Here is a 17,363-nt window from a genome sequence, read left to right on the forward strand (position 1 = left end):
AGTCGTGGTCTGATGGAATGTGAAGACATGTCTACTCACTTTGCTATTTCTGAAGCAAACTTGTTGAGGATCTTTTCATCAATGTGTTTGAGCAGGATAAATAGCTTGACTCTGATATCTAACTCCAGAGCTGAGACGTTTTCGTCTGGTGTGTCGGCAAGACGCCGACCAACCATCTTAGCTACGAGGTCTCTATTTTCTGGACACAGAACAGATTAGATTTATAGAGTCAAACACAAACAATTATAGTTATTATTTTACACTGCCAAAATAATAACCCCTGGCCTATAATGCACTGTATGTGTTCACACACGGAAATGAAATTAATATTTCATCCCCAAAGCCCAGGAAATCAGTTCCACCTTCTTTTCTCAGACAAATACGGTCCAAATTACCATCAATGAAAAACTGCCAAAGGCAACATAATTGGATGCTTTCAGAGTATCAGCAGTAACACAGACAAATGAGGTCAAGTGGGGATGAAGGAACACTGGACAGTTTAGGATGGAAACAGTTACCTTCTAGACACGCTTGGACCTCTCGACGCTTCCTGTCCTCTGCCATATGCAGCAGTTTAGAGAGCTGGTTGAAGTTACGAACAGAAACAGAAGGTGGAAAAAACTGCAACAGTGGCTTCCCCTCACTGTCTTTATCAAGGGACTTTACACCTATGGCACTGCATGGGAAACAAAAGAAGAAGGAAAAAATGGGTCACCTGCAATTTTGGAGAAAATTTCATCCAGCAGACAGAAATGCTTTTCATCTAAGCAATATTGAAATGAGTGAAAAATGAAAGCTTGACTTGTTTAGGCTGAATTTAACTGGACACGCAGGCTACAAAAGTCCACTAAGGTGTTTCTCGTAATCAATTACTAAAAGACATGAAATAACCAAAAGCTTTTAACAGTGTGTCAGAGCCTGGGAGGAATGTTTAATCCTGTTGGAGCGTTTTTGCACTGCTAACCGGTCAGGTTTAGTGTCAATCGCACAATAAAAGCAGACCAAAAGATCTGATTATATTAAATGGAACCTTCTCTGTTTCACTGAAGATAAAAAAATACATAAATTGCAACAAAACTAAGTTATTCAGCTGGATACAGACTGAATTGCTGCAGCAGAGTCCAGGAAAACAAACTTTCTGAGATTGTGTTGACACTGAGAGACTGTCTGAGTGATGACAGCCTGCCTCAGAGAGACGAATAATAGTGAGAGCAGCAGCCAGTTCATCATTAGACCAACCTGATGATATAGTCTTCTTTGAAATCAGATTTCGCTAACGTGGTGTTCCACTGAAGCGGCTCCTCAAACACATGCTCTGCCTCCTGCGGGTGCCTGGAAACAAAATTCTCCACGTAGTTCAGGATTTGCGTCACTATAATCTCGTTCAGTGGAGTGGACTCCAGTTTGCAGCAGCTGGTCCACTGGGCCGCCCTGCTCAGTGTGTGCCCCATAGCGCCTCCTGAAGTTCAGAAATAGAACAAACTGGAGTAAAAACTCTCAAGCGTCGCTTCAGTTCAGTACCGCTGTAAATAACAGACTCCTGAAAGAGCTTCGAGCGGAGAAGCTGTTTTCTGATGACTTTAACGATAAAATACTGCAGCACATTAATATAAATATGAGCTATTTCTGGTTTTGCGAGTGTTTTATAATTTTACATATAGCCTATCTTTAGCAACTGAACATTGTGAGTTTGTAAAACAGAGCAGATAAAATAAAATGAGAAGCTGTGAGTTGTAGTTAGTACCGTTAGAGAGCAGTTAGTAGCATGGACACACTCACTAAGCTAGCTCACCCTTTCGACACATAAAGCAGCTGGTGCTCAACTGTCGTCGAACAACAAACTCAGAAACTCACCTGGAGGCTGTGTGAACACAGTAAAATGCTACTACAAAAAACTATTTATATTACCCGACAAAAGCGTTTACATTACCTAAAATGTAATAATACCGTACTTTGGTAACAAGTTGGTTCAGTAAAATCTTCAGCAGGTGACAATAATCAAAGGTTACCACGGAAACCAAGCGGCACGTTCTAGCGTCCCTTCTTTGTTGCTATGATACAGGGAAGAACAACAGAAACCGATCTGGGCTAAACTCCCTCTTCTTGTTGTTTAAAATAAATAAAATTAGGAATAATGAAACCAGATTTGAGCAGAGATGGGTAGAGTACCGAAGAATTATTGTCAAATAAGAGGAAAAAGTATTTGGCGACTGGAGTGACCGAGTCACTTGAAATGCCACCAGACAGACATCTTTAGTTGCGTGCACATTCTGGTATTTTAAGGAATAAATTGAAGAGAAAAAAATACAAATAAATAACAATATTTCAAAATAACAAATTCAGGCAGAGGAATCACTTTTCCAAATCCATTTTGTTTTTAATATGATATGAATACAGTAGGTAATGCGTTAGAAGGTTAAAGTACTTCCATTCACAGTATATGGTCTTTACTGTGTATTAACTTCACCACCAAAAGGGACAGCAGGCTCAGCAGATAAAACAATAGCATTAGAACCGTAGGTCTGTCTATTATTTTTGGTTAAAACATATTAGTTCTTCATTTAGTGAAGACACTTACAGTGGGTCAAGTGTCCAGAAATTTTATTCAATTAACAGTGATATTTCATAATAACATTCCCAAGTAAAAATAAAAAGTGTGATGTACTAAAACAAATCCTAAAAGATATTTTTTTTTTCAAAAAGTTAATCAACAAAACATAACTAGTCACAAACCACGTTTTTGACTCCAAAAGTTTCAAACCGAAGCTAATGAAACGTTAAATCATACAAGGACACCTTCAGGTGTGCTGATAATAAAAATCTCTCAAAGTTTTTTACTATCAAATTCAATATTGTCTCAAATCCTCTGATTTAATGAAGCCAATCATGCCATTAGGATGCCCTTTTTGTTGTAAAACTGCCCTGGAACATGTAGGCAGATAGCTTCTTGATATATGTGAGCCTGAAATGCAATGACAGGACATATGAAAAAATAAAATAAGTAAATATTATCTCAATAAGATCATCCACTTCAGCTCATATTTGAGAGCCTGCTTCCTCTATTGCTCCTGGTTTGGCTCTGTACTGCAGACATAGGCGCTGGAAGAGGTGGGGCCAGCGTTCTCTGATCTTCCACAATGTTCTCCAGTTTGAGCAGGATAAGAACCAATGCTGTGGTGTTCTGTGTTTAAACCAAACACTGATCTGCCACAACCATCCTCTCTGGTCCTGACATCTGACCCAGAGAAGGTCTTTCTGATTATCAGTAAAATCACTGGTTTCCTCTGATGCTGATGGGGTCAGAATGGGAATCGATCAGTTAAATCCCCCCCTGAGGGGAGGAGAGGCAGCAGCTCTTCTACAATAACAAGACAAATAATTTCTGATGCTGTTGTTGTTAGAGAAGTGAATTTATGAGCTTTCCTCCTTCTGCAGGTATTTTACTTGGAGGAGATTCTGAAAATGTGCCACTGGCTGCTGGAGTCAATGTTGAGTTGAGACACGCTAGAGAGTAGTGCATGATTTAATGTGAGCACCTGGCTGGCTTTGAACAGGAAAAACAAAGAAAGAAGATGGATTAAAGTCTGCGTGAAAATGTGGAAGCAGAAGCAGGATAAACGAGGGTCTTTATATATCTACCCCAGGTCTCTTTAGCCGACCTAATTGCTGTTTGTTAAAGCAGAGATTAAATGGAATGATCTCTGGGTCTTTTCCAAAGGAAAACTGATCTGCAGCGTGTTTAGAAGCACCTGCTCTCTTAGATGTTCTGTGACTAAAACTTAATACAGCATAATAAACACAGGCTGCTCTCCATACTGTTTCTCCACTGCAGGAGCTCAAGGCCCTGATTAAACTTCATGGAAACCACTGGATGACACACAGAAACCTACTGCAGCCTGCATCAGTTCAGTGTGTCCAACAATCCATTCAAGCTCAAACCAAACACACACAGAAGGAGTGTGTGAGCAGTAAGAGTGATGAGAAGGTGCTCAGACGCCTACTACTGTTCCTGTTCCTGGTTTGGAGAGAGTCAGATCGGGTCTCTGTTGTCATTTTTCAGTCACATTCTTCTCTTCCGAGGAGTTCACTTGTTTTCCAGGCTCTGTGTTAAATCCAGATCAGTGGGGCTCATGTGGTTAAAGCAGGGAAATATGAAGGTGACTCTGGTCATTGTAAGAAGGAGCTGCTAGCTGTGTGTGACCACATCCCAAAGTTGTAAAATGCTCCCTGAAATCAGCCTGTCCTTTCCCACAATCCTCTGTGATTTAGGACAAACAGAAAAATGGTAAAACCTTTTAAACTTGGTTAAGTGGGGCTGAAAGATTCTTTAAATCTGTCCGCTAACTTTCTTTCTTATGGCACATATGTTGTACTCAGAGTCCAGTTGGTCAGCGCCTTTTAATCTAATAAGTAGATTAGATTAAATTCAAGATGAATGTCTGAGTTATTATTAAAAAGATGCATCAGACAGTGAGATGAAATAAAACCTGTATTTGTGGCTGAAAGGACACAGAAATGTTTTCTACCTTCTTATATTGATCTGCAGCAACAACAGTAGCTGCATTTCCATCAGTCACATTGTTGCACAATTTTACATTTTGAAAATAATTTGCTTCTTAGAAACACAGCAATCTTGGAAAAAAAAAAAAAACTTATTTTTTGATAAACCATTTAAAAATGCACACATTTTTAACAGAAACACAGTTGGTGTCTAAACTTCCTTTAATGATCAAACTTCCTGAATCTCTCATTCTGCTGATTTATTCCAAATGAAAACAACTACATGCATCTTAAAACTGAGACATAATGTTGGCTTCATGAGAACCAATCAGCTCTGATCTAAATGAGTCTCAGTAAACAAACCCTGATACCTCTGAGAAGATTTCCATATCACTGCTTGGACTTCTTATGCTCACAAACCTGTAATTGTGGCTTTGGAATAATGTGGTTCGCTTGTATTTAAAGGGGTTGAGGCCTCGGTGCCACTGTTTTCTTTGGAGGGGACAGACTTTTGTCAAATATAGCAGCATTGTGAGATTTATGGCCATAAAACTTGAGGAGAAACCCAAAGTCAAACTCTGCATACAGGAGTTGAACATTTTGGAGGTTTTTCTGGTTCTAGTTCTGCTCAGAACTCAACTCCTTTTTCAGAAAAAGTAAAGCTTAATGTGAACACAAAACATCTTTGAGAAAATCACATCATCTAAACTGGGATATTTTTAGCTGCTCTGATTGGCCGGTTTTAATGCAGGTTGTCAATTTATGTAAAAATAGAAGAACGATAATAAAACCATGGCAGCAACACTTTACATACAGTAAAACCTTGTAGGAAATGCATGAAGGCTGCTGTGAGGATGTATCTGATTCATCCTGACCTGCTGGTGAGAAGAACAGGAGGATGAAGAGAGAAAACTGAGATGGAGACGAATGTTGAGTGGAAGATGGGAAATGGAAAAGGTGGGAAGAGAAGCTGATGGGAGGACAAAGAGGACAGCATGTCGGAGTCCGAGGTGAGTCAGAGCTGGTTCCCTTGGAGAGAGAAAAGAGACTTTTCCTGCAAACAGACACATTCATTCTGCCTGGAGACAAACTCTGTTGTTCATCCCCTCATTTATTCTGGGCCCAGCAGAGAGCAGCTCTGTTGTTCTGATTACTGTCGTTTTGCTGGTCTTAGCAAAAACAGTGCTTGAACTACTAGGTTTAAACTTTGATCCTTTATAATGTTCTAACAGGTTTTACCTGTTTCAGAAGAAAAGTAAGCAAAGTGAGCTCTTATTACCATCTACATGTCGGCTGAGCTGCAGTTCATTTTCTCCAAGGCAGAACTCACATGTTTGACCCTTAGTTATGGTTTTCTTTAAGAGCCTCAGTTAACCCCTCACTGTGCACTAACATGCAGCCACAGCAGGCTGCAGGTATGCAGCAATATCAGCCTCAGCAGGCGGCAAGAACAGAGATTCATGACTGAGAAACATTGATGGTCCTCTGCTGACCCATGTTGGATTTACAGAAGGAGGAATTTCTGTCTGACCGTTCTATCTAAAAACACAGGAAGGGTGTTTTACAAGAAAACTAAATGTACTGGCAAATGGTAAACTGCATTCAACTGTATAATAGCCAATGTGCTCCAATGTAATTATTCAAACATTTACTGAAGCAGGTTGGATTTGTGAGGCATTTGTGTCATTTAAGTTCAAGAAGCTGAAATTCCAGCGGAGAGATAAAAAAAAGAAGTTTCTATAATTAGAGAAAACTAAAAGTTTTCTTTTATCCTTGATCACATTAAAAGCCTTGTAGAGCTCAGCATCTTGAGGCATTTCTTTCCTATCTTAAAGCAGTAATCTAAGGCAAAACCTGATCCTCAGATAATGGCTGTCAGTAACCCATTAGACCCAAACAGGAATGTGTCCAGAGCTCCAACAAAGAAAAGCAGCTCTTAGGGAGTATTTCTCCCACCACTTTGCTGTTTAAGAAGTTGGAACGTGAGAAGATATTTCTGTTGAACAGACCAAGACATCCAGCTTCGTTTCAGCCTTGAAGCAGGACCTTCAGATGAATGAGAACCCTCAGCAGAGTGGTCAGAGCATCAAGCAGCCAGACTTTAACCTGACAACGTTTCTCCTCCTCAGAAAGCTCCAGTTTCTGGAAGGCACAGCTCCAGTTTCCTCATCATATAACTGGTTGTGAACCAGTCCCTGTTGACCACCACTCATTATGGCCAAAGGCTGAAAAGCTCCCCATCCACTGCAGAACCACTCCCTGCCATCAACACCTACTGAGGCCTGACATGGAGGTTCTGACCGTCGGCTCGGAGGATTCCCTTTGGTTCTGCTGCCTTTGCTTAATGAGTCCCCAAACGTTTCTCTCTGACACTTTTACACATTAGAAGGTTCTTTCTTCACTCATTTCATGTTGACCTCATGCTGTACTTCCTCATCAGCACCTCAAAGGTCCACAAGTCCTCTCACTGGAGGATAAAAGTCTCTGGCACTGGTGTTGTGCTTTATGGTTTGTTTGTCTTCAGACTCGGCCACATGGTTTCTCTCACCAGGCAGACTGATTGGTCAGTTTATGATGTTGGATGGAACCGACTTTTTTACAGATCCGTTCTCTGTTCACTGGCTGGGCCTCAGCAGAACCTGGTAGCACCGTCTGCTGCCTGCTCAACTCATAATATCCTGGCGTCCTCTGTGGACCAGTGGTTCTTTACTGGAAATGACATCAGCTCATAAAGGGACAGGCCTCATTACACAATCACTCTGCTTCTTGTTGGTTTTCTTAACCAGGAAGAAAGTCTGACATCCCTCTTTCATTTGGTCATGCTCTGAATCTTTCTGTCATGACTGATTTTGTTTTCATTATCAGGTGAATTCCCATCATGCCTCTCTTTGGGCTGGTGGCCCATTAAACAAGGACAAGTTGCTGAATAGAATCACAGACCAGCAGTCAAAATATATGCAGCTACCCTGAACTCTTTCCCATACCTACCATTTTGCATCAACCAAACTGATTGAAACATTGAAGGGAACTTGTAGGTTCAGGGGTCAAACTTTGGCTTTAAGGCATTAGAGATTCATCTGATTGTCATAAACCTCTTCAGGCCTGTTGATACATTGAGGGGAAACAGTTCCTGACATCAACACATTCTGCAGTAACAACATAAAGTCCTTATGGTTGTTAGAAGGTCTTTGCCTGAAGCTAAAGGTCCCACTGGCGAAAAGTTTTATCTTCAGTTGATTTCTTGGGTTTCCTCCAAACATCCATGAACACAACATGTTTAACACTGACTGACATTTGTACCAGCAAAGACTGGAGATGAATATTACCGTTTAATAGTTTCTGAACTGCATCAGAGAACATTGTACGCATCCTGATGGCAAGTTACTCTATGGAGTCGTAAATAGAGAGACTTAGTAAAGGTAATGGACTGAGTCGCCACATGAAAGGCTGGGGAAAAGACAGGATAGAGAAAGAAGAGAGAAAGAGCAGCAGGAGCCTCAGAAAGAAAAAGCCCAGAGTTCTCAGCAGGAGTCCTTCTGATGCGAACGCTGAACAATTAGACACATTATCCAGACAGAGCTCCTCAGACTGGGCCCTGGTTGGGACACGGTCCGTAAATAAAAATGATTGCAGCATATATGGAGACGGGAGACGGAGACATTTCAGTTTAATGGTTTCTAAAACGCATCAGGGGAACGCTGAAAGACCCACTATGGCAGCTCTCTCAGACTGGGCCGGGCTTTTGGCTGTTTGGCTCTCCGGCTGTTTCCACCTTCTGCTAAACAATGGCTTTTCATAGATTTATGGAGATGAATATGAATCCATCACACAGAAACCAAGAGCCTCATCAGACCTTTCTAACACAGCAACATGAATCTCCTGGATCTGAGATACAAGCAGAGCTTTTCTTCTAAGTCTTCAGACTTCCAGCGCGTTCTGTTGAAGCGTTCTGGTCGTCAGGAGGAGGAGCAGATTTTTGATTTGGTGGCTGTTCATGACCAAGCTGGGGAAGTCATTGGCTGCTCTTTACTCACACAGCAGCTCACTTTTCAAAGGACATCAGAGAAACATGAAGAAAGGGAAAACAGGGATTTGTTATCTTAACTCAGTTAAGGCCAGACGGCCTCCTTTCTCTGCATTCAATGAAGATTTATGAAAGCTTCCCATTCCTGTGCTTATATTGTGCAGTGCCATTTAATACATTACATGTAAAGTACACACATAGTTTTAAAGCATCATCGCTCATGTTAAGTACCTTGGTATATGTGGCTGATCCTGTCTGTTCATTAACCAACCTGATCTGTGAACACATGTTTCTGTCATCTTCAACTGGAAGTAAATGAAGAGCAACATCTGGGCCGACGCAACACACTCCTCATGGAACAAGCTGACGGCATTTCAATAACTGACAAGCAGAACCAGAGGGTCCATCAGTACCAATGATAACAGTCCATCAGAAACTCATTGGAAGAAAAAATGCATGTCTGAAGAGTCCAGAAACACTTTTTACAGCAATCTGAGTGGAATCAAAACACAGCTCAGATTTCTTAAAGTGAAACGGAGTCAAAAAACACAGAAAAGTTGGAGCAGATGAAATACTTGGTCATTTAACACACGACTTTAACTGACCTGAGTTGGACAATGGAGGCAACAACAAATAATAAAAGCAGAACTACAGAACTAGAACATTTAGGTGTGCTCTTTAAATCTACAACATAACATGTTAGCACTAGTTTACCTGTAGTGAAGGTCAGATAGAACTTAATTAGAACATTTGCGAAATTTATTGAACATCTTATGTCACTTTCTTCTGACAACACAGAGCTCAACACACTGTAAATGTGAATTCAACTGTGTGGATATCTGTCTACAAGCCCTCTGTATTATTGTAACAATGAGAACAGTGTTGTTAACTTGTGAATGAACTTTTATTAAAACAGACAGGAAATAAAAAAAATATTATAATAATAAATTTTGGGGGAATGTCCTATGTAAAATCTGGATTTAATTGCATTCAGATTCAAAAACCCTCTGATGTGTCTGAATCAAAAACATTTCTACAGAGAAGAGAGGGCCAAGATTCGACCCATGTGTTGCATAACATTGAATTCCAGCAATTGCCAAGGCTTGACTACAGCTGTTGCTGCGACAAGAGACACAGTTATATATATATATATATATATATATATAGAGAGAGAGGGGCTAGGTTTTGTTGGAAAGCCTTTTCCCCTTTACATATGTATATATTATCTCAGAATAGCATGTTGTGTTCACACAGTGTATCTTTGTCTGATGCACAAATTTATTTATTGTTCTGTCACATTTAGGTGTCACAAAAAGGGATCAAATTCATTTTTACAGGTACTTGTTTCTGCATTGCATGAAACTGGACTTTTACTATTTTTGACCATTTTCTACTTGTGTGATACATAAAACATTGTCAGCTTCTGGTCTGGCTCTTAATGCATGAGTCTGCTTTGTGTTTGAGGTGAGACAGAAGATCCAGTGAGCTGCACTACAATGCAATAAACCAAGCAGGATTTATAAATTAACTGAGGTTGGAATGTAGACGAAGTTCTTCGAATTCAGCTGGGATAGTATGCAAGTATGGAAAGTATTTATTGAATGACTTACAGCTCTCTAGTGCTCTCATTTACAAGATAAAATACATGAACTGGAATATTTTTTTTTCTCTGAAATAGATTCCAGTGACACTCAGTGGGACAAATCTCTAAACCACAGGAATCCTTTTTAATGATCCTCCTCCCAAATCTCCAAGAGCTTTGTTAAATCCAACAATTAATACAACTTTAGAAGAGTTAAATTAAATTTTATTTAATAAGAAACTTAGTATCATTTCATACAACTTTCCTGATTAACATCATTTACAGAAAGGACTCAAACCCCTTGATTCTCTAGAGACGGTACAAATAGGATTCAGATCATAAAACAGGCGCCAAAGAGGTAAAGACAACGTGTAGTAAAAAACTCTGGAAGCACCGACTAAATCTGACAAAAGGACACAAGAGTGTTACTTGTGCTAGCATAATATTTATTTCAACTGCTGGTTCCCAGAGAGCAGAAATATTACTACATGTCAAAATATGAAGAAATGCAAAACTGTTTGCTGCTTAATGTTACTGGTATCCTATAGTAGTCTATTTGATAGTGGGCAGCATATGCTGTATTTTCAGAGCATCTGTGTTTGTGAGGTTCCAACTGTTTTTATTTTCATAGTCACAGAACCAAGTTGTTCAGCCATATGTCCCATCGCTAAGCAGTGCTTCTGAAACTCAGCTTCTCATAAAACAGTGGCAGAGGTTCCCACCACTGATCTTTGAAAACAGACACGGCTAATAATAAACCCATAAAAAGTGGAGTATTGGCATCACAAACCACCAGGTTTCCTATTATTATGAATTCAAGGGGCATTGTTTTTATATGGTTCAACAATTATGAGGAATAAACTCTACAATCAATCATTTTTAAATTTTATATAAATGCATCACTGGTATTGTAAGCCACTGTGTGTGTGGATGTGACCTCATGTGAGCCAAAGCAGCCGAGGAGAAAACTGAAAATTGAGAAACCAGTTAAGAAGAAATGAAAGAATCGCATTGATACACATTCAAGAAAACGGTAATTAATAAGCACGAGCTGGTAAGAACGAGTGACAAGTAATAAACCTGTGATTCTCATAAAATCAGGAGCAATTACATCCTGGAGGTCCCGTGGAGCCGCTGTTGGCAGCCTCACTGAAACCACGTTTATGTGAATTAAATAAAAACTCCACCCTAATGAAACACTACAGGGAAGCTTTCTTGTTAAAGACAAATGTGGCCAGGTCTATAAATGGCAGAGCTGGTCTGCTGGACGCGCTCTAAGAAAGCTGCCGTTTCAAACGGATCCAGGATGGAGAGGAACAAAATACCTCTGGAGTAGCGTAGCAGGAGGAAACGAGATCCAAACACTTCAGTGAAAGAAAAGATTTCAAGGAGCTACAGCTAGGATAAAGTTTCCCTTAGTGTCAAAAAAAAAAAAAAAAAAAAGTAATCAAAAGTATTTCAAAAACACTTACTGGAAATATGTAGAAAATATATTAATTTCTTTTAAATAAAATGACAGTTATTGCCCTTTCTTGAGAGAGTACCTGGCAGTGTTTTCACTTGTCACTGAAGCACAGAAAGAAGACAGAAGACATGTTTTTATGTTCTCTGTTTTCCATCAGAGCTTTTTTGTTTTTTACTTCTACCAAATCTGTCCACCAAGCAGAAAAACATCCATCCCTTTGGTTTTCCACTGGTTTCATTAAAATAAAAAAAAAAATTAAAAAATAAAAAACCCCACTAAAGATGGAGTCTCAGTTGTTCTTGCTGGTTCTACACAGATCCAAGATTGTTACCGGTCTAGGTAGGTGTTCTGCGATCTGGATGCACTTCCTGAATCCAGCTCCTCCCAAAACGTAAGGCAGGTCCACCTCACACCAACCTGTGCCATCTTATCTTCTTCACAGTTGTGTCAGAATCAGTTGGTATAAAAGAGACTTAAAAAATAATAATAAAAAAAAAGCATAGTGTCTGTTGTAACATTTCCCTTTTTGTCCTTTCCCAGACAGTGCGGGTCTCAGGAGTGAGTCCAGCTGACGGGAACAAAGTGAGTCTCCGTCTCCACTCGCTTTAGTGCCGACTGCAGCTCGCTGAAGGCCGTGGTGAGGTCATCGTTCACGATGACCGTCTCAAACAGATGGCCGTACTGACTCTCCATCATCTCAGCGGTGTTCAACATCTCCTGGAAGTCCTCCTCCTGCAGAGTCACAGAGGAAGAAAGAAACCGGGGAGGAAAATCAGCTCCATGAAGACAATGTCAAAAGCTTCAACTATCTGCTTAAAACTTTTTTTTTTAATAAAAAAAAGAAATGTTTTTAGCATTTTTGTTAAAATTGTCACCATGTTGTGACAGTTTATGAGACAGATAATCTTCTCCACCTCCTCCCTGAACTACTATTGCCATCTGAAGAAACGCATCGCTCCTGAACAAAAACAACCAATCGGAGCCGGAAGGAGGTTGTTTGCGATGTCAATCAAATTTGTGCATGCGCTGCTAAATGTGCTAATGGCAGAGAAACAACTTACCATTACAGGAAAACTGTTTATCTGCAGTCATTGATGGCTATGCTAACTTACAGAAAGGAAAGGGAACGTTCGTGTCGGTCTGCATTGTGTGATGGGAGCTTGTGAACTGGCTGCACAGCTCACTAAACCGACTGAAGCCATGAGGCTTCTGGTTGACCCCCGTGACCCCGACCCCCTCCGAGCAGCAGCAGAGCTGGAACATGGCTGCACTCATTTAGCCTGCTGGTTTTACTGGGAACATCCAGCTTTAGACTGGAGGACAGATAAGGTTCTATAGAGAACCACTTTAACAAACAGACAATTACAAACACACAAAGATGCAAGTTCATGCTGAGAAACTCAGAGACACAAACAACCCTGCAGGATTCAAACTGAGTGGGAGCAGAAAACATGAACACACACACACACACACGCACACACAGCCTGGTGAGAAATTTTAACTCCTGAACAGCTCAGTTTCTGGAAACGCCGCCTTCAGTTGCTGTTTGTTACAGTTCCTCACAGCGGTTGTTGGATTTAGTTATATAAAAATAACGTTCATATTCTCTAAAACAATCCTGTTAAAGTTTTAAGACAAAAGTCATGATGAGATTTTGGTATTCTAGTACTTAAAGCCAAAGGGCTCTGACAGATTACTCTGGGTCTCCTACCGTGAAGGGCCTGGCGGATCCTTTGTCATCTTTGCTTGAGATGATTTTGGCGTTCTTTCTCGTTTCCCTCAGTCTTTCCATTGCTGGAGGTTTCACAAACACGACGAAGGGCTTGAACTCAGCCGTCCGCAGAAGCTTTATTGCCTATGAACAAATAGAAAAGCAGGAAAACGGCTGAAGGAGAAGATCTGATTATGTCACATGGGGATTAGGGCTGGACAATAAATCAATAACTGTTTATTTCACAACAGACACGTGGTCAATATCAATAGATAACAGAATTGATAGAATACATATTTAAAACAAAACAAACTAATCACTAATTATCTACGTCGACCGATGTGAAAGGCTCATGTCGTGATAGGTTTTCCAGCCATGTCGCCCAGCCCTGCTCCGGATGCAGTACAAGGGTTTAGTGTCACTCACATGAGGTTGAATGTCCAATAGGCACACTTTCTTCTTGGCGAGGACGCCGCGTAGCGTGTCCAGACTTGTTCCGTAGTAATTCCCCTTGTACTCGCCGTACTCCACAAACCTGAGGCGGGACAGGACAACACGGCAGCTGAAAAGCTGGACCACATATGGAAAGGGGGTGAAACTCTCGGGTGGAGATGGAGAAAGTCCAGTTGTCTTTTGTAAGACAACTAGCAAAGAAGAGCACAGGGTCAAACAAAAACTGTTCTTGTTTGAAGATATTAGATGTCGAAAGGAAGCTATTCTGGGGCTTTTCACCATTTCTTGAAAGGAAAAAGGGAAGATCAGTCTCCATCTTAGTTCTTGTCTGCATTTCACCCATCCAAACACGCTGCTCGTTTAGAGGCCCAGTGGCGAGTATAAAAGGAGCTCAGCTACACCTGTTTGCTCCAGGACGACCATTAAGGTCCCTGTACGGCTAAACCATCCCTTCTTTTACCATCTGGGGTTTCAGCCCTTCAAGCAGCTGCACTGGTTTAAGAAAACATGTTTTCCACCAGATCACTTTCCCCCTGCCATAAGAGCAGCTGCAGGAGGATTCCCAGCTGTAAACAACAAGAAGAGTGAAACTAGCCCAGCAAAAAAAAAAGGTGGAAAGAATTTGGAGCTATTATGATGCTTTTGGACTGATTTCATCTAAAAACCAGACCTGCTGTTAATTCTCCACATTAGAGAGTTGTACTGATTTTAATGGGGCAGTATTAAGAATTTTCCAGGCACATAGTCCCATTTTACAACACAGTGGTGTAACTATGTTACCTTCAGCTGTTATATAAAGGCTCTCTCTGTCAAATTTCACTCAAAAGAAATTAGACTTTGTAATTAAAAGCCTTGAAAATGGGTCTTTGTCTCATTAAGAAGCTCCTTTTCTTTCTGAAACTCCACCTTCAGGAAGTCATTGCATCACCTGTCCTCTATTAACCCTTTAAAAACATTTTTACCAGCGATTCACTGAGAAGTAGCTCCTACAATGAGCTTAGTGGATGCACAGTTCTTCCAGGTGTTTGCTAATTGCTGCTGGTTAGTCTCAAGGAGCCGAGTGGGGTCTGAAGAGGAATCTTGGAAGCTTGGAAACTGCAGCTCTGAGGAGGAGCTTTGTCTCTGAAGGCGGAGCTAGGTCCACCCAGGTCTTTTGCACAGGTGAATGGTTCCCAAGGAGATTAAAGGATTTCTCAAACGTGTGAATGAATGAAGGCAACACTTTAGGTATGTTTTTGATGAGGGAATGAAAGTACAGCATGATGTAAGCCTCAAAAAAGTCAAATTTACATAATACTTTCCCTTTAAATGAGGGGTTCTTCTGGGAAAGCTCTTCAAGCTGAGCACACGGTTGTTGTGGCCTCTTATTTGGGAGCTGAGAGTATCGTTTCTGCTGCTGCAATGAGCCACAACACAAACAAGTTCATCTCCTCTCCTTCACTGGGCTGCCTATAATTTCACAGAGGACATTTCCACTCGTCCAGCCCACATCACAGCTCTGCCACTCATCCCTCCGACTCAGTGAAAAACATTGCATGCCTCCACCTCCACCGCAGCATACCCTAAATATAACACCTCCTCCAACAGCGCCACCACCCTCCACTCCTGCTCTCTGCATGCTGGGATTGTCTGCGTTCACTCAGGACCACAAAACTTCCTCCATGTCCAACTCTGGATGGACGTTTGCGGCACTTCTTCTTCATCATCATCCCTCTGAGCTTTACAACTTGCACTTTAATTAGTTGGCCACAAATATGGAAGCAAAGCGACGGCGCTGAGGCCAGTTTCAGAGAGAGGGGCCCCAGAGCAGAGGAGGAACCCCAGCCGGAGACCTGGGGCCCACTGTCTGGAGATCAGTTACCAGCACAGGGCCCGGCCCCGTCATCAGCAGCAAACAGAGTCTCTGAGTTACAGAGACTCTCAGCTGACAGCAAACTGCTGCACTCTGCCCCTAGTGGACAGGAGAGGAAACACAAGAGCTGGACTGATGGAGTTTTGGAGGCTCTGCGTTTGATGTTAGACTTTTGACACAAGTTTTTGCAGAAACATAAACACGTCATGTCAATAGCAGAAAATAATCACAACCAGTGATCAATAATTTACAATTACACATTCCATCAGTATGAGACAAACTGAGACCTGATTCTAAAAGGTCTTGATGATAATGAGTCTATCGTTACAGTATGTTCATTATGTGCTGCTTTGATTCTGTTTGTATATTTTTCAGTTCACAGTTAAACTCTCTAACACAGAGCAGCAGACGAAGGCTGCATTTCTATTTAAACTTCAAGGTGCGATGAGTTTCTGCAGCATCTGGAACTTCAAGTCTGATCAACATCAAACAGTTGGAGGTTCAGCAGAGGCTTTGCTTCTCCACTATGATCTGTGGTTTTCTCTCTCTGCGTACTTGTTGTTGTGGATGTCTGCCTCAAAGAGATGTTTGGAGATGAAGTGGTACTCCACACCGTCACACTCCTGGTTCTTCTTGGGCCGACTGGTATCTGGGAAAGAGAGAGAGAGAGAGAGAGAGTGATGAATTCAGACAGTGTGACTCCCTGCTGCTACACAAACAGTTTGAACCTGAGCCACATTATTACAGAGCTGGAGGCCTGAGGAGCAGCATACAGGAAGTGTCAGGCCTTGTATCTATGAGGCTGTAAAAAGCTCCAACCTGCAGCAGACGTTCAGCTTGGCTTTACGCCGTCTCAGTAAATGTGTCTCCTGTAATGTGGAGACACGGCCTGTTGGTGTTAGCAGCTGGAAGGTGACCCGCTTATTTGGCCGCGCACCCGAACGCCTCACTGGATAACGGTGGAACGGTGGAAGTGGAGCGTGGAGGGAACATGAGAGGGGAGCCTGCTGGATCTAGTCAGGGTCAAGTGGTCAAACAATCGATGTCGTGGACTCCAAGAGTCTCACTGCAAGGCAGCCTTCCGTCACGGCAACGTTGGACTCCATTCTCCCAAAGCGGACTGATGGGATTCTCCCAGCATCCAAAATGCTGGAAGCCATCTTGCTGATGTTAGAAACTAGATAATAAGGGTTCTATTGTGACTGTGCTCATGAAAAACAAAAACAAAAACAAAAAACCGAAGTGGTCAAACCTAAGGCAAATATAACTCATTAAGTCACTTGGTTTGTGGTTTAGGAAGTACAAAAAATGTCCAAAACATTAAAAATGCTTTTTCCTGGTGGATTTGTTCACTGAATGAGGCACATGTTCACATGACTCTCTTGTTTTGGTTTTATTGATTGTCTCACCTCATCACCCACTGAGTGACTGGCTCATTTACTGGCTGATTGACTGACTGATACAAAGACCGTCCACATGCATATAGAGCAATCTAAAGCCTTTCTGTGAAATACTCATGCCTCAAACAACAAAAAACTAGAATTAGTATCCAACAAATTTATTCTCACATAAAATTAAAGAAAAAATACTAATTAGAAGTCAACAAACATCGATCTCACAGTAGGATAGAACTCTTTGAGTTCTATCACTATTAAGTTAATTAACTTGTCTCTGTGGGCAGAAACAAGTTAATTAAAACTAGAACGATTGGACATAGATTTATGGTGTTGGTTTAATGTAGTTATGAACAGAGTTCATGTTGTGTTTGCTGTTAAT

General features: G+C 41.3%; 3 protein-coding genes across 10 annotated transcripts in view; all 3 read right to left on the reverse strand.

Moving 5' to 3' along the window:
* The window catches only part of LOC122824145 (homeobox protein Mohawk-like), a 151,071-nt gene extending 149,724 nt beyond the window's left edge, over nucleotides 1-1,347 (reverse strand). Inside the window, exon 1 of the mRNA XM_044104401.1 lies at nucleotides 1,240-1,347. The gene's annotated coding sequence lies outside the window, so the exon portion shown is untranslated. The remainder of the gene's footprint in view (nucleotides 1-1,239) is intronic.
* Nucleotides 1-2,051, reverse strand: part of LOC122824144 (homeobox protein Mohawk-like) — a 51,449-nt gene extending 49,398 nt beyond the window's left edge. For 3 of the 7 annotated variants that reach the window (XM_044104393.1, XM_044104389.1, XM_044104394.1), the window contains exons 1-4: nucleotides 1,793-1,820; nucleotides 1,240-1,459; nucleotides 519-676; nucleotides 40-199 (exon numbers count right to left, since the gene is read on the reverse strand). In XM_044104393.1, the coding sequence (XP_043960328.1) occupies nucleotides 40-199; nucleotides 519-676; nucleotides 1,240-1,459; nucleotides 1,793-1,805 (551 nt within the window). In that variant the 5' untranslated portion in view covers nucleotides 1,806-1,820. Of the gene's footprint in view, nucleotides 1-39; nucleotides 200-518; nucleotides 677-1,239; nucleotides 1,460-1,792; nucleotides 1,821-1,854; nucleotides 1,876-1,930 lie in introns of those variants that run through there. The other 4 variants (XM_044104391.1, XM_044104390.1, XM_044104392.1 and 1 more) reach the window with 4 other exon arrangements.
* An 8,263-nt stretch (nucleotides 2,052-10,314) lies between these two features.
* The window catches only part of mpp7a (MAGUK p55 scaffold protein 7a), an 89,028-nt gene continuing 81,979 nt past the window's right edge, over nucleotides 10,315-17,363 (reverse strand). For both annotated transcript variants that reach the window (XM_044104408.1, XM_044104409.1), the window contains exons 14-17: nucleotides 16,143-16,236; nucleotides 13,709-13,817; nucleotides 13,283-13,426; nucleotides 10,315-12,303 (exon numbers count right to left, since the gene is read on the reverse strand). In XM_044104408.1, the coding sequence (XP_043960343.1) occupies nucleotides 12,124-12,303; nucleotides 13,283-13,426; nucleotides 13,709-13,817; nucleotides 16,143-16,236 (527 nt within the window). In that variant the 3' untranslated portion in view covers nucleotides 10,315-12,123. The remainder of the gene's footprint in view (nucleotides 12,304-13,282; nucleotides 13,427-13,708; nucleotides 13,818-16,142; nucleotides 16,237-17,363) is intronic.

Source organism: Gambusia affinis, linkage group LG21, assembly GCF_019740435.1.
Source record: "Gambusia affinis linkage group LG21, SWU_Gaff_1.0, whole genome shotgun sequence".
In the NCBI taxonomy this organism is placed as follows: Eukaryota; Metazoa; Chordata; class Actinopteri; order Cyprinodontiformes; family Poeciliidae; genus Gambusia; species Gambusia affinis.